Source organism: Symphalangus syndactylus, chromosome 3 (genome assembly GCF_028878055.3).
Source record: "Symphalangus syndactylus isolate Jambi chromosome 3, NHGRI_mSymSyn1-v2.1_pri, whole genome shotgun sequence".
Taxonomy (NCBI): domain Eukaryota; kingdom Metazoa; phylum Chordata; class Mammalia; order Primates; family Hylobatidae; genus Symphalangus; species Symphalangus syndactylus.
In genome coordinates this window covers 146,143,172-146,160,077 of record NC_072425.2, presented here as the reverse complement: position 1 = coordinate 146,160,077, position 16,906 = coordinate 146,143,172, and the positions used below count along the sequence as shown (strand labels likewise).

Here is a 16,906-nt window from a genome sequence, read left to right as displayed (position 1 = left end):
ACCTTCTGTCTGCTGTGTTCTCTGCTGTAGGGGGCCGATCCTGGCAAACAACGTTTCTCAGGCTCCTTTGCCAGCAGGCTTTTGGCTAGGTTTGGCAAATGGGAAGCACACGTGGAAGACAGGAGGGCGGAAAGGGGAAGAGCCGGGGTATTTCTTCCTCTCTCTTTCTGCTTTGAGAGGGGTCTCCACTACTGTTCAGATAGCTTATATCAGATAACTCATAATTTGGTTCAGTGATTAACAAAAAAATCTTTTTTACTAGTATAACATGGGCACATTTCTTCATAGAAGCATTTTTATTCTTGTTCTTTCCTGACCATAAATATGAATTCCTAGCTTTGCACATTGTAGTTATATAGATTATCTAATCTCATTGATTTATGACCGGTTGTTTTACATTTGCAAATTGTTGCTGTAAGTAATATGCAGAGGAGGAAGAAGCTAGCTTGTTACTTTCTCTTTCTCTCTTTCCTTTTTCTTTCTCTTTATCTCTTTTGCCCTTTCCCATGTAAAAATAAAACATATAGAAAAGTGAAAAGGGAAAAAAGAGGCTTTCCCATAATCCTATTTCCCATGGTGGTGAGATTATTTTGGTATAGCCTCTTTACAATGCAGAGAGTTTTTTTTTATTTTATATTATTTTTGTTTTTAATTGTAATAAAATACACATAGCATTTACCATCTTAACCATTTTTTTCTTTTTTTTTTTAAGTTATACTTTAAGTTCTAGGGTACATGTGCACAACGTGCAGGTTTGTTATATAGGTATACATGTGCCGTGTTGGTTTGCTGCACCCATTAACTCGTCATTTACATTAGGTATTTCTCCTAATGCTGTCCCTTCCCCATCCCCTTCCCCAATGACAGGCCCCGGTGTCTGATGTTCCCTGCTTTGTGTCTGTGTGTTCTCATTGTTCAATTCCCACCTATGAGGGAGAACACGCGGTGTTTGGTTTTCTCTCCTTGTGATAGTTTTCTCAGAATCGTGGTTTCCAGCTTCATCCATGTCACTGCAAAGGACATGAACTCATCCTTTTTTATGGCAATGCAGAGAGTTTTTTTAACAGAACATCTGTATAAGCACATTTTTCCTTATACAAATGTCTTCAAATGGTTAGTTTCAAAGAATATTGCTTTGGGATATATTCTCCTTTCCCATCATGTCTGGGAATGTGATTTTTAAAATAATTATGGACAATATACAATTTTATATTTCCTTGTTTTTCCACTTAAACATAAGCATTCTACCTGATTATTAAGGTGCTGTGCAGTGCAGGTGAAACCTCATATTCCCTATTGTATATTATGGGAGTTGTCATAGGTAAAGGAATTGGCAGTTTCACTGGAAGGAAAATATCTCTGAAAAGACTGGCTAGTGGACATAGTGGTAGACACCTTGGAAAGGGGAATTAAAAAATGTTGCCATGGAAAGGGAAAGGAATTAAATTTTCCTCCCTTTAGGGGGAAAGAGTGTTGAGAACTGCAGAATGGGATATGGAACAGATTGTAGACTTCACACTTAAAATACAGGATTGCCAGGGAGATAGGAGAGCTGGTTGTTGAATTGTGTCAGATCTGTGTACCTCCCTCCAGTTACCTATCTCACCTGCAGAATTTGCTCCTTCCTCCAGGATTTGCCTTCAAGTGCATAGCTTACTCCTTTGAGGAAGCCTTAAGAAGGTGGTTTGGGATAGTACTGAAGTCATTGCATTCAGTGGGGTCCTGGGAGTGCTGGGAGGCAAAACCTTCACATCCCAAGTCCTGGGAAAGAGTTTTACTTCCATGAGAGATAAAGGAGCATATAAAATCTGACAGCACTCAGAAATTCCTAAGGTCTTAGATGATGTTAGTATTTGTTTTTTGTTGAATATGTATAGGAAATTATCACAAGCTTAAGGGCTTAAAATAATGCCCATTTATTATCTCACAGTTCTGCATGTTAGAAGTCTGGGCAGGCTGAACTGGGTTCTCTGCTCAGGGTCTCCTAAAGCAGAAATCAAAGCATTGGCTGGGCTGGGTTCTCATCTGCAGATTCTGTTGGCAGAATCCAGTTCCTTATGGTTGTAGGTCCGAGGTCCCTGTTTCCTTGCTGGCTGTCATTGTGGGAGGTGTGGTGGCATAGCTTTTAGGGGCTGCATGAATTCCCTCTCATGTGACCCCCTCGGGCTTCAAAGCCAGGGGTGGTACTTGGTGCTTCAAATCTTTGACTTTCCCTTCTGCTACCAGCTGGAGAAAACTCTACTTTTGAAGTGCTCATGTGATTAGATTAGGCCTATCCAGATAATTTTTATATTTTAAGATTGACTGACCTGGGATTTTAATTACATTTGCAGCCTCTATTCTCAGCAGTACCTAGATTGCCTACCACAGTCTTACATGTTTTCTCTATTATTTATACTTCATAATATATTTAACATGATAACATTGATATATTAGATCATTTTCATGCTGCTGATAAAGACATACTCGAGACTGGGAAGAAAAAGAGGTTTAATGGACTTACAGTTCCACATGGCTGGGGAGGCCTCACAATCATGGCGGAAGGCGAGGAGGAGCAAGTCATGTCTTAACATGGATGGCTGCAGGCAAAGAGAGAGAGCTTGTGCGGGAGAACTCCTCTTTATAAAACCATCAGATCTCGTGAGACTTATTATAAGGAGAACAGCACAAGAAAGACCCGCCCCCTATGATTCAATTAATTACCTCCCACTGGGTCCCTCCCATGACGTGTGGGAATTGTGGGAGTTACAATTCAAGTTGAGATTTCGGTGGGGACACAGCCAAACCATATCAACTGACATTTGTCAATGGAAATTACAGATATTCTAGAAATTTTAATTTCACTAATATGCCATAAAATCGATTGGGCAGGGGAAGCATATATATTATAATCTGTTGTTGTTGATGTTAAATGAAAATGTTGATAAACATATTTAATGACTATACAGTAATAGGACATATTATTGCTGTTTAATTAATAAGACTGAGTTTTGTTATATATTTTTCATTTAGATGAATATCTTTATGATGAGTTTTGCTTTTTCTTTTTACTATTATTTTATAGGGAATGACTTAACTAATTAATATAGAGATTCCCAAATTACTTGCCAAAACGGTTTTATTAATTCATATTCTAATAAGTAATGTTTAGTGACTTTTGTGCCATTGTTATCAGTCTTACAAAGTTTTAAAATATAAAATTTTGTTAAGAGGAAAGCTATTTCTCATTGTTCTGATTTTTTATTTTTTAAAACTTCATTGTTTTTGAACTTTTTATATGCCTGTTTTAGACATAGTAGGTTTTGTGATAAAAATCCAATTTAATTCAAATTCTGTGATTAACACACTGTGCAAATCTCTCCTTTCTTGGTCTCAGTTTTCTCTTTACAGTGGAATGTCTAAATGAAATATCTTTCATCTCGGTGATTATGTTGAACATCTCTCCGTACCCTATTTTGTTTTCTTAGTTAAAAATTGGTAATACTCATTGGTGTTCTGTTAATACCTGTCAGGATGGAGTTTATAGTATTTTGAAAGGGTTAGACACATAAATAATGTGGAGAGGATGGGCTTGTGGTGGGGCTGAATGTAGAAGTAGCCAGCTTTATGGTTCTGTATCAGAACACAGTGTGTTAAACTACTTTTAAGTCAGTTTACAGTTACCCAGTCAATGTTAGCACTTTGAATATGGGACCAAGATAACAAGCTATTTGAAAGATTCTTTAAAGATCTGTACAGTGGAGGAATGGTAGAATATTTTTTTGGATTAGGAAACAGTGAAGTAGACAGAATAAAACATTGCCAGTTCCTAGTTTTGCAAGTTTTCCATATCAAATCGTATTTTCCTGAAATGGACGAACTGTTCTCTGTGTGGTTTAACGGGTTCAGATTATAGGGATACAAATATTTCCCTCATTAGAGATGCTCTACTTTTTAAGACGGCATTGGTTTTTTTTACCAGTAAGGGTATACTTTTGGCTTATATTAAGCTTGTGGTAAACTATAGATCTCAGATCTTGTTACATGAATTCTTGTCAGTTTGCTCCCCATCCCCATACTTATATAATTGAATTTTGAATTTAAATTCAGAGCTTCAGTTTTTATTATTGATAAACTTCACATTTATTTGGTTTGTCTTGGCAGCTTTTAAAAATCTCTTTGAATTCTGTCACTCAGAGTTTGTGAATGTCCATTTCAGTTTTCTTTTATCTATAAATTTGATAAATGTATGTCATATATTTTAATGTGCTTTTATTAAAATGTTAAGAATAAAAAAGCCATGTGATATTCTACCTCCTTCCTGCTGCATGTTAATGTACAGTAATTGGCACTGAACATTCTTTAGTATTTAATCAGCTTCAAATTTAATTAACTGTTAATATTGAATTCTCATTTTATAATCTTATGCACAAGTGTATCACAAAACACTATATGCTGTGCCATAATCAAGATTTAATACGTTGTCTGCATGTGACTGTCCACTGTCATTCTAGCTGCCTTATTTTTAAACACACAGATACACACCTCAAAAAAGAAATGAATACGGGTTTCTACTTAGTTTCTTCAATTTTATATTTGTATCTCTTATGCTTAAAACCTTAGTTTTTAGTGACATTAACAACTATTTGTTTGCTTTAATCTTCTACTTTTAATAGTTTCAGCATAATAATGTCAGTATTCCCAGTTTGTTTCCTTTCATCTCTAGGACATATCCCAGTAGGAATATATTATTAGTACTTTTCTTCACTGGCATTTGAAGTAATTGTTCTCTGTGTGCTTAAGGCACCAACTTATAATTAAGTTCATTTGTTTTATTTGTTTTTTGATCTTAGGGATTGCCCTTTCATCCCATTTTAATTTAATTTAATTTAATTTTACAAATACTTAAAACACTTACATGACCCCAAAATCTGAACTACAAAACTGAGACATTCAGAAAAATCTTCCATCCCTATCTCTTTCTTCCCTCCTAGGTAAACATCTAAATTAGTTTTTAGTTTATCTTCCCATTTTTTTTAAGTGTAAGAAAGCACACATATATATTTTTATATTTACAGTCTTTTAGTTAAAGGGTAACCTGTTTTTGTACCATGCTTTTTTTTTTCCAGTTCATATACACTGAAGACTACTTCATAGCAATCAATTGAAATATTCCTCATTCCTTTTATAGCTATAACTATTTCATTGTGTGGATGCAATACGGTGTATTAAACTGTTTTCTTATTGATAGACATCTAGGTTGTTTTCACCCTTTAGTTACTAGAAACAGTCCTGCAGAGAATAACCATATACCTATGGATGCATATGGCCTTTTGTACTTTTGTCAGTATAAGAAGAAAATGGTTTAAAAAAATCGATGTTAGTTTGATAAGATGTAAGAAAGAGCAGAGGTAAATATGTTTTCAATCTACTACTCTGAACCAGAAGTCTTGCTAGGTAGTTCTTATCATGAATGGGTGTTGAGTTTTATCAGACAATTTTTCTGTTATCTATTGCAATAATCTAATGTTTTTTCCTCATTTTAATTTTAATTAAAGACTTAATGATAGATGTTCTATTAAACCATCTTTGCATTCTTGAAACAAATTTAATTCACTTATGATGTATGTTTTTCACACAATGATAGATTTGATTTATTATTCTATTTAGCTTATGTTTTTTGCATTTGTGTTTAATGAGATTAGCCTATAATTTTCCACTTTCTTGCTATTGTCTGTTTTTCCCATTTAATTTTATTTACTTTATTATTTAGGTATATCTTACATACAGAGAAGTCACAGATCTTATCTTACAGCTTTATGACTTTTTGCTTATGTTTTCTTCTTATGTGACCACCACCCAGATTTAAACATAGAACTTTTCCTGAAATTCAGAAATCTCCCTTGAGTACCTCTCAGTCATTATCTTTCCCACCAAAGGTAACCATTGTTTTTATACATGAAATCCTGCAATATGTAGTTTTTGTGCCAGGGTTCTGTTATGTGTGTAATAGAATCTTATTGTGGGCTTTATTTCTATGATGATTATTTATGTTTGGCACCATTTCATATTCTTATTGACCCTTGAGATATCCTCTTTTGTAATGTGCTCATTCAAGTTTTGCCTCTTTTTTCTGTTAGGTTGTCTTTTTTTAGGTTAATGTTTAGAAGTTCTTTATCTATTATGGGCACTAGTCATTTATCTGAGACATATCTTCCAATTTCTTCTTTTAGACTCTGACTTATCTTTTTGAATGCTTAATTTTATCATTTGGTAATCAGAAATGCTTAGATTTAGTGAAGTCCACTTTATTAAATTTTGTAGGGTGTCAGAATAATTGTTTTTTCTGTGTGTGTCCTTTTAAGAAATCTTTGCCTATCCCAATGTCATGAAGGTACTTTGTAGAAGATGTTAACCTTTTATGTTTGGGTCTGTGAACTATTTAAAATTGATTTTTGTGCATGATGTGAGATTTGGGTCAATATTCTTTTTTTGTTTTGTTTTGTTTTTTGAGATAGAGTCTCTCTCTGTTGCCAGGCTGGAGTGCTGTGGCGCTATCTCAGCTCACTGCAAGCTCCGCCTCCTGGGTTCACGCCCTTCTCCTGCCTCAGCCTCCCGAGTAGCTGGGACTACAGGCGCCCGCTACCACACCTGGCTAATTTTTTGTATTTTTAGTAGAGACGAGGTTTCACTGTGTTAGCCAGGATGTTCTCGATCTCCTGACCTCGTGATCCGCCCTCCTCGGCCTCCCAAAGTGCTGGGATTACAGGCGTGAGCCACCGTGCCCAGCCAACATTCATTTTTATTCATATAGAAATCAGATTGACTTAGTACAGTTATTGAAATGGCCATCTTTTTTCTGACTTAATTGCTGTGGTGCCTTTGTCATGAGTCAGATAACTGTATCGTTGGCTGCTGTCTGAATTCTCTATTGTGAAATTTTGGTCCATTTTTCTAGACTTAGACCAAATACCACACTGTCTTAGTTATTATACTTTTACAGTAAAACTTGTTATCTGATAGGTAGTGTCTTCCAGCTTTGCCCTTCTTATCTTGGTACTTCTGTGTCTTTTGCATTTCCGTATACATTTTTAGAATTAGTTTCCCAATTTCTGCAGATAAGTCTACAGATAATATTGAGGAAGAATTGACACCTTGACATTATTGTATCTTCTAATCTATGCAAATGAGGCACATGTGTATGTATAATATATCTATTTAGATTGTCTTTAATTTTTGAACAGTGTTTGTAGTTTTTAGTGTAGAGTTCTGTCTTAATCTGTTCTGGCTGCCATAGCAAAATACCTTAGACTTGGTAATTTATAAACAATAGAAATTTATTGCTCATAGTTTTGGAAGCTGGGAAGTCCAAGATCAGTCGAGCAGGTTCAGTGTCTGGTGAGGGTTTCTTTCTTAGAAGTGGCACCTTTTATGTGTTCTCACATGGTGGAAGACAAAACAGGCTCCCACAACTCATGCCTCTTTTATAAGGGCACTAATTCCATTCATGAGGGCAGAGCCATCATGATGTAATCACTTCCCAAAGGCCTGACCTCTTACTACCATCACCTTGGGGGTTAGGTTTTAATATACACATTTTTGATGGAACACAGATGTTCAGAACATAGCAAGATCTTTCACATTTTTTATTAGAAGTGTTCCTAGGTATTTGCTGTTTTCTTCAATGCTATTATAGTTGGAATTTTAAAATTGGCTTTAAAATTTTATATTCTGCATGTTTATTGCTAATATGTTTCAAATCTAGTTAATTTTTGTGTATTTACTTTATGCCTAGAGACCTTGATACATTCTTTGATTAATTCTGAGTTTGTGAATTCTTTCAAATTTCACATGTGCACAGTCTTTTATTTCTTTTACTTTCCTGATTACGCTGGTGAGGCACTCCAGAATAACGAGGAATAGATGTGGTACATACGTCCTTCTCTTGTTCTTGGTATCAAATTTGAAACTTTAAATATTTCATCATTAAGTACTATAGACCTTTAGTTTCTTTCTGGATACTTTTTAAAAAATCACCTTAAGGATGTTCTCTTTCATTTTTTAGTTTGCTGATTTTTTTTTTGTTTAATGAACAGGGTTTGGAATTTTTTCAGATGTTTTTATTGCCTCAGAGATGACTATATGATTATTTTTTCCCCTACAGTCTTGGGATGATCTGTTTGATCATAGTGTTTTTCTTTTTTACATACTCTTGGTTCCAATTTACTAAACTTTTCATATTATACTTAAAATTATTATTTTATACTTCAAGTAGAATGTAGAAATCCTACCACCATCTAGGTTCCCTTATCTACCATCGTTATGCTATAGTTTTTATATAGATCGCATAAACCTTCATCAGACAGTTTTATAATTTGTGCTTTCAACTGGCACATATATTTTAAAGCATTCAAGTGGAGATTAATAATCTGTTATATTTACCTAATTATTCACCATTGCTGTTGTTCTCTCTTCATGCCAGAAGGGCCAAATTTCAGTTAACCTGAGTTATTTTCCTTCTACCTGAAGGGCTTCTTTTAGAGCCTATCTACTGGTGACAAATTCTCTTAGTTTTCTCTTATCTTAGTATGTTCTTATTTTTACATCATTTCTGAAGGATATTGTCACTTGATGCAGATTTCTGGGTTGAGAGTTCTTTCCGAATTGTATAGACGTTGCTCCACTGTCTTCTGGTTTCTGACGAGAAATCCACAGTCACTTAAATCCTTATTACTCCATACCAATACATAATGTATCTTTTTTGTTTCTGGGTGCTCTCAGAATACTTCCTTTATATTTGGTTTTCAACAGCTTGATTATGATGTTTTGGTTTGTAGTTTTCTTTGATGTTACTTGTTTTGTTTTCTGTGATCTTGAATCTGTAAATATATATCTTTCAATAAATTTGTAATGTTTTCAGAAATTTCACTTTTTTCCTGTACTAGTGTGTTTTTTCTCATCTTCAGAGACTTCGAAGACATGAGTGTTAGAGCTTTTGATACTGTCCCTTAGCTATCTATAGGTCTGCTCATATTTTGTCAGTCTTTTAAAAAAAATTAACTATGTTTTCTTCAGATTGCACAATTTTTTGTCTGTTGTCAGGTTCACTGACTCTTTTCTCTGTCACTCTTCCTCCTGCTCACTCTTCCCCATGCTTACTCTTCCTCCGGCTCTAAACATGTAAGATGTGCCTCCTTCCTCTTTGCCTTCCGCTATGATTGTAAGTTTCCTGAGGCCTCGCCAGTCATGCTTCCTACACAGCCTGTGGAGTCGTGAACGAACTAAACCCCTTTTCTTTGTAAATTACCCAGTCTCAGGGTATTTTATTAAGCTAAGCCAGTATTTTTTATTTTATTTTTTATTAGTCCAATCTGTTTCATCTCAGATTTGACATTTCTAGGTTGTATTTTCCTTTGGAAATAACTCATATTTGTCTGGTTTTTGATATAGCTAGTAATTTTTAATTATGTCGTGGACATTCTGAATATAATGCTGTGAGACTCTGACTCCTTATTGAAATCCTCTGGAGAATGTTGATTTGTGCTTTATTAGACACCAGCCTGGCTGGGTTCGGATTGAAGTTTCAGCTAGATTTTTATAGATGGTGGTTTCAACATCAGTTTCATGGGGATCACTGTGGTCTTATCCTGCTTTTTTTTTTTTTTTCCCGGATCTTGCTCTGTTGCTCAGGCTGGAGTGCAGTGGCATAATCATGGCTTTCTGCATCCTTAACCTTAGGCTCAAGCAATTCTCCCACCTTAGCCCACTGAGTAGCTGCAACTACAGGTACATGCCACCTTGCCTGGCTAACATTTAAATTCTTCTGTAGAGATGGGGTCTCTGTCTGTTGCCCAGGCTGGCCTCAAACTCCTGGATTCAGGCGATCCTCTTGCCTTGGCCTCCCAAAGTCCTGGGATTACAGGCATGAGCTACTGCGCCCAGCCTGCTGTTTTTTATTGGGGACTTTGCCCACATTCTCTGGCTCTCCAAGACTGCTTTTCTTGTTTTCTTTCGTGAGAATGATGAAGTTCTCTAAGAGTTTTAAAACTCTTGCACTGAGCATTAGGAAAAATAGCTAATGCGTGCTAGGCTTAACACCTAGGTGATGGGTTGATAGGTGCAGGAAACCACCATGGCAAATGTTTATCTCTGTAACAAACCTGCACATCCTGCACATGTACCCCAGAACTTAAAAATAAAAATTAAAAACAAAAAAGTCTTGCCTTGCACTATTTTTCCTGATTTGGGCTGGTGTCAGGTCGAAGTAATGCAAGAAGAGAGAGGAAATAATACCAAGGGTTATCCCCACAGCCTTTATACAGTAGGGTCTTCCTTTATTGTTTCTCTACTCAAAAATGGGTTTTCACTCAGGCTCTTAAGTACCCATACCACCACTCACCTGGTGATATGGTTTGGATTTGTGGGCCCATCCAAATCTCATGTCAAATTATAATTCCCAAAGTTGGAGGAGGGGCCTGGTGGGAGGTGATGGGATCATGGGGAAGGATTTCCCCCTTGCTGTTTTCGTCATAGTGAGCGAGTTCTTACGAGATCTGGTTGCTTAGAAGTGGTTTTGGGTGGTTTGTTATTAGAGACTTTGCCCACATTCTTTGGCTCTCCAAGGCTGCTTTTCCTGTTTTCTTTGGGTGGTTTTGATACCTGGGGTTAACTGGTATTCTAAAATGAGTTTGAAAGACATCATTCTTTTTCAGTTCCATGGAATATTATTATTCCCTCATTTCTCATTGTTTCCATAGTTATCATAACTATTCCAGATGAATGTAGAACCAGCTAAAGTTCTATAAAAATTCCCCTTGACCTTTTTACTGTTAATTTTTAATTGAAGTTTAACACACACACACACACACACACATAAGTGAGTAAAATGCACTAATGTTTGTCCATTTGATGTCTTGTATACTTGTGTGAAACCACCACCCACACCGAGATATAAAACATTTCTTAGTAAGGTTTTTTCGTATTTCTCACCAGCCAGATGTAACACTATTCTTATTTCAATGAATAATTTTACCTATTCGTGAACTTCATATAAATGTAATAATACAGCAAGATTTTTTTTCTGTCTTCTTTCATGTACTATAACAATTGTTAGATTTATTCATGTTGTTTAGTATATTAATAATTATTTTTCAATCACAGAATTCCATTGCATATATATATGCATAATTTATTCACTGATTCTACTCTTTGTGTATTTGTAATGTTTCTGTTTTTAGTGGTTATGAATAAGCTTCTGTTAATATTTATGTACAAGTTTTTGTTGTACATGTGAAATAATTTAGGGGGATACATATTTGGGAGTGTAGTCATAGGATCATGGAGTATGCTTAGTAGGAATTACCAATTAATTATCAAACAATTTCCCAAATGGCTATGCTGTTGTATACTCTAACCAGCAATGCATCTTTGCCAACAGTGGTACCCTATTCTATTTTATTTTTAATTTGGGCTTTTTGGCAGGTGTGCACTGTTACTTCATTGTGGTTTTATTTTGCATTTTCTTGATGAATAATGACACTGAGTAGCTTGATTATTGGCTATTAGTATTCTGTTCTGTGAAATACCTGTTGAGGTTTTTTTCTGTGAGTGTAAAAATTGGATTATTAGTTATTTTGTTACAAGGAGTTCTTTATGTATGTTGAGGATAAGTTCCTTGTTTGTAATTTTGATGTCATTGAATGTATTAATTTTTTTCACTTATGAGTAGTTTTTTTTGCTTCTTGTTACTTACCTCAGATTTATTATTCTGTTTATTTTTAGAAGATTTATTATTTTTCATATTGAATAAATTTCCATCCTGAATTAGTTTTTGTATATTATTTAAGAGAAGATTGGAGTTTTATTCTTAATTTTTGCATACATTTAAAAACTCTACTGTTCCAATTTATTGACAATGCTGTTCTTTTGAATTGCATTGGCTCCTTTGTCATAAATAAACCTTTATTGTATACGTGTGGGCCTTTTTTGGACTGCATTATATTTCATTCATTTGTTTATCCTTAACTCCAGTGGCACTTTGTCTTGCTTAGTATTGCTTTATAATAAGTCTTGAAATTAGAAGGTCTAAGTAAGGCCTCCAATTTTGAGATTTATAATTTTAATGGAAAGCTATTAAATATGTTGGCATATTATGTCATACAAATATGACTAGCTTTAACTTAATTTTTAAAAAATCTTGAAGATAGAGAATATAAGTTGAAAACAGTATTACACACAATAATAACTACATACCCACCAAAATATGAAATTATATTCAACTCTTCTGTTAATTATAAAAGAAAGGTGAAGAAGTACCTATTAGAATGAAAAAAGTAAAGATTCAATAATATTTAATGTTTGTGAGGTTGTCAGAAAATAGGCACTCTTGTGCATACTTGGTAGCAGTGTGAATTAGATCAGGCCCTCTGGAAGATCATTTAGCAGTGTGCTTCAAACAGTAAGGGTAAAGTATTTTTAATCATAAAATTAGAGCTATTAAAATGACTCTTTGTTAACTGTAGACTTTCATAGATAATAATGTCATCTAGGGGAATTAAAATCAGAGATAAAATCTTTATGTGCTTTTCTAGGGTAGTTAATAATACTCAGTTTCTTTGACTGTTTTCCTTGAAGGATACTAAATTTTAGTGTTTTAATGGGGATTGTGGATGTCAAATACTAGTAAAATATGTACACATGTAATCCCATTGGCTTCATGCTGAAGGAATTTACCCTTTTGATGAATGGAAAAGTCTTTTATTAGAGAACACTACAGGGCAATTTGCATTAAAAGATGAAAAAAATATAATGAAATGCTCCAATATACTGTATACAGGATAAATCCTTTGAAAGATTAATGAAGGAAAGTATCAGCATTTGGCAAAATTATCGGTATAGGATTAAACAGACCAGGTGGATTTGAATTGGATTTTGAGGACAGGGTTGTATAGTTAGGGATAATGAAGATGTTGAATTATATAGTGTAAACAAGTAGGGAAGAGTGAGGAAATAAAAATTGTTATTGAATCCATTAATTTCCTTAATCTTTTTGTCTAATTTTCTAGGAAGCCAGTTAATTGCTAGAGATAGACACATAGAGGGTTTAAATGTAAATGGTGTGTGCTTTTATGAACGTATGTTCAGTTGCCTTTTGAGGTCTTTTGAATGTTCTGTTGATGAATGGTGCTGTTACTGTGTTGATGATATTATAAACTCTATTTTGGAAGCATAATTGATAATTATAACATGAAAAAATAGGAAAAATTATGTTATTTTTATGAATGAATATCAGTTAATGAACTATTTTCTAAAAAAGAACTTTCTTAATCTTTGGTTTGGAGGAACAGAATAAATAACTCAAGCTATGTTCTCTCAATAGAAATTTAAGATGATTTATTTTATTTTTGAAATATGTAGGTGAAAATATTAGTTCATCAGGTGATTGAATAATAGTACAGTATTTTCCTTTCAGTTCTACTGGCTTCATCTTAAAAGAGTAAATGACAAAACCTTGTTATGTTAAAGTGTATTGTATTTGTTCATTCACAAAAATATACTGAGAGGCTAGGATATTCCTGGAACTTTTCTGTGCTATAGGAAAATATTGCTGGACAGAACATACGTGGTCACAGACTAGTTGAACTATTGGTTCAAACATATTTTCTTGAATCCTCTGAAGCTTTTTGGACCATTGTTTGGTTCACTGGCCTAATTGTTATCATTTTGTCTTTTTAGGCAGAGGTTTTCCCGTCAGGCCCTTTTGCATAGCCTGTGGATTTACCTCTGGGTCATGTTTCCATCTACAGTCCAGTCAGTTGTGGTTGCAGAGGTGTGTGGTACATGTTGTTCCTCCCTCATACGGATTATAGGCTGGGCAGGTTTTCTCGTTTTCTTGTTTTCTCTTTAGATGTATTTAGGAACAGTGGCCTCCCTAGCTAGCACAAAGAGCTTGTTTTCAAAAGAAAGCTAACGTTTCAATTTCCAGTCTACCAAATAAAGTCATCACCATTTATTAACTCAGTCTAGTGGATTCTTTTTTATTCTTTTATGTTTTTAAGTCAATTTATGAACAATGCAGAATAGTGAAAAGCCACCGTATTAGAAATTTTAATAAGAATTTAAGCTTGGCAAACCTGTTAAGTAAATTTTGGTGCACAAACATCATAAAAGATGAAAGAGTATTGTCACACTTTCACTTTTTTTTAATGGCAAAACCAGGTGATCCAGGTCGTCGCAGAATATTGCATGAAAAAGTACTTTCAGTTGAATGACCAACTGGAGAATACTGTATTTCCTTTTTTGTCCTTAGAAATATATTGTTCACTCATTTGTTAATACCCAATACTATATTCATCTAGGATATTATAATTAGTCTGATATATCATGTACGTGATTGTTTTGCCATCTTTATTAGAGTCTAGAGTGCTGTTGTCTCTCTGTACCCGCCTTTTCATGTATCTATTCGTTATAAGGTGTCTTTCTTTGTCAATGTTTTTCTCTTTTCTGTAACTGAAAGAAAATGAAAACTATTGAATTAGTGAATATATTAAATGAAAGTGAAATGCAGACTAGAAAGATGGTGTCTCCAAGCTTAAAATACCTTCTTGAAGATGAGGCAATTTGGGCAACACAATATAAAAACTGGATGATAATTTATTTCACTGTGGCATCAACTTTGTAGGACAGGGGTTTGCAAACTTTACCTTGTTGGGTGCCTGTTTTTGCAAGTCAAGTTTTATTGGAACATGGCTGTGTTTGGTCATTTATAAGTAGCTACTTTTACACTACAATAGCAGAATTGAATAGTGGCAAAGATAATGTGGCCCACAAACCTAAAATATTTACCGGCTGGCTCTTTAAGAAAAAGTTTGTCAACCCTTTTTCTAGGATATTATTTCATTTTCCCTTTTTTAAAATATACTTTTTATTTTAGTCTTAAAATTTTTTTCTAGTATGATAGGGTATAATTGAATGATGATGAGTACTGAAGAAATAATACCTAGGATTGTGAAGTAACTTTGTTTCAAGATAGAGGAAAAATAAGACAAGATGTTATCTTATATTTATAAAAAGTTTTGTTGAATCCATATGGTAGCTGCAAGATGGAATGAGTTCTGTTTCATTACTAAAGAATATAGTTATACTCTGTTTTCTTTGGGAGACCTCTAAGAAGGAATAAAAATATATCTAAGAAGTCTTGATCATGAAATACCAACCCTTATAAATAGTTAAATTTGCTAAGAAAAAAAAAAAAACCTCAAAAAGGAAAATTGAACCCAGCACACTGTGATGCCGTAACAAGGTTTAATTCTCATAAGTTCATACATTGTTACCTCGTATCTTTGAAAAGTCCTATTTAAAAAAAAAAAATGTATGTAAACTGTCTGGCTTTTTCGTTTTCTCACCAGAAAAATTACAAAAGTTAAGGTTGTGATTCTCCTCCCAACTTACTTTAACTGCTTATCCCACATTATTCTCCCCTATTGAATCATGTGGCATGGGCTATCATCATTCAACTTCAGTTTTTTTTAAATTATAAATCGTAGGTATTATGGCACAAATTTATTTTTAAAATAGATATTTGGACTTGACTTTTATTTTGTCCAGAGTGTTAAGAACTTTTTGATTTTTCATTTTGTTTTTAAAAAAATGATGTACCTGATTATATCACTGAAGTTAAGAATTCACCACTATGAAAACTATGACAGACTAAGGAGTAATTTGGAAGTAATATATACATGTCATGTTCAGATTTTGGTGTGGGAAATACATGTTTTAATCTCTTAATTTCTGTGTTTATATTAGCATTTTAATGTTTATTAATTATTTTAACAAAGGTTGTTTTATTCTAACAACTTCCAGGGGAAATTTTAATTCGTATTGAGATATTTAATAGCTGGTTCTGAAATTTGATTACAAAAGCGTGAAAATTCTTATTCTCACAGAAAAATTTCCCTTATACAGTAAAGCTGAATATTTAAATCAGGTGAATAATTTATATTCTTAGTAATTAAAACTCAAGTAAGTAACAATTTTAAGATTATTAAACCAAGATATATTTTGTAGGTAAAAAGTCAGCAGAACTATTAACATAAATTATAACCTGCTTTTAAAAAAAGTGTAATACTAAAGTAACAGTCATAAACATTTTGTCTTTATTTTTTAAGGCAAGAGGTGCAGATGTTCCAGAGATTCCTGGAGATCTTACTCTTAAAACGTGTGGCAGTACAGCCAGTATGAAGGTTAAGCATGTGAAAAAGTGAGTATAACTTTACAGTGGGTTCTAAATGAATTCCTACGAATGGAAATCAGTTCTTTAGTTCTCTTAAAACTTGTATTTAGACTTTTTACAAAAATATGCTGTTACTGTGCAATTATTAATTCTTAAATTATGATTCAGCAGTCAGTGGAATAGGCCTACAGATTATCCACTCATCTAAAATATACTTTATTTTTGTTCTTGAAGCAACTTATGTCATTTTCTGTTATATTACAGTTGTTTGATAGGAACAGTCTAACCATGTCATTCTTGGTACCCTTAGTGCATGCTCTCATTCATTCAGAAATATCAGCTTTATTGTTTGAGTTATGAGATTATTAGATTTCAGGTTTGCCTTTGAGGAGCATGAAGTAGATGCCAAGAGTTGAGTGTTAAGTGAAATACAGGTTGAGCATCTCTAATGTGAAGCTATGAAATCCAAAGTGCTCCAAAATGTGAAACTTTTTGAGTGCCAACATGGCAGCACAAATGGGAAATTTCACACCTGACCTTACGTGAGTGTTCACAGTTAAAATTTTGTTTCATGCACAAAATTATTTAAAATGTTGTATAACATTACCTTCAGGCTCTGTATAAAATGTATATGAAATATAAATGAGTTTTGTATTTAGACTTGGGTCCCAGCCCCAAGATATCCCATAGATATAT

General features: G+C 34.0%; 1 protein-coding gene across 6 annotated transcripts in view; it reads left to right on the top strand.

Moving 5' to 3' along the window:
- Positions 1-16,906, top strand: part of ARHGAP32 (Rho GTPase activating protein 32) — a 307,318-nt gene that overhangs the window by 127,747 nt on the left and 162,665 nt on the right. For all 6 annotated transcript variants that reach the window (XM_055273718.2, XM_055273719.2, XM_055273717.2 and 3 more), the window contains one exon: positions 16,146-16,237. In XM_055273718.2, the coding sequence (XP_055129693.1) occupies positions 16,146-16,237 (92 nt within the window). The remainder of the gene's footprint in view (positions 1-16,145; positions 16,238-16,906) is intronic.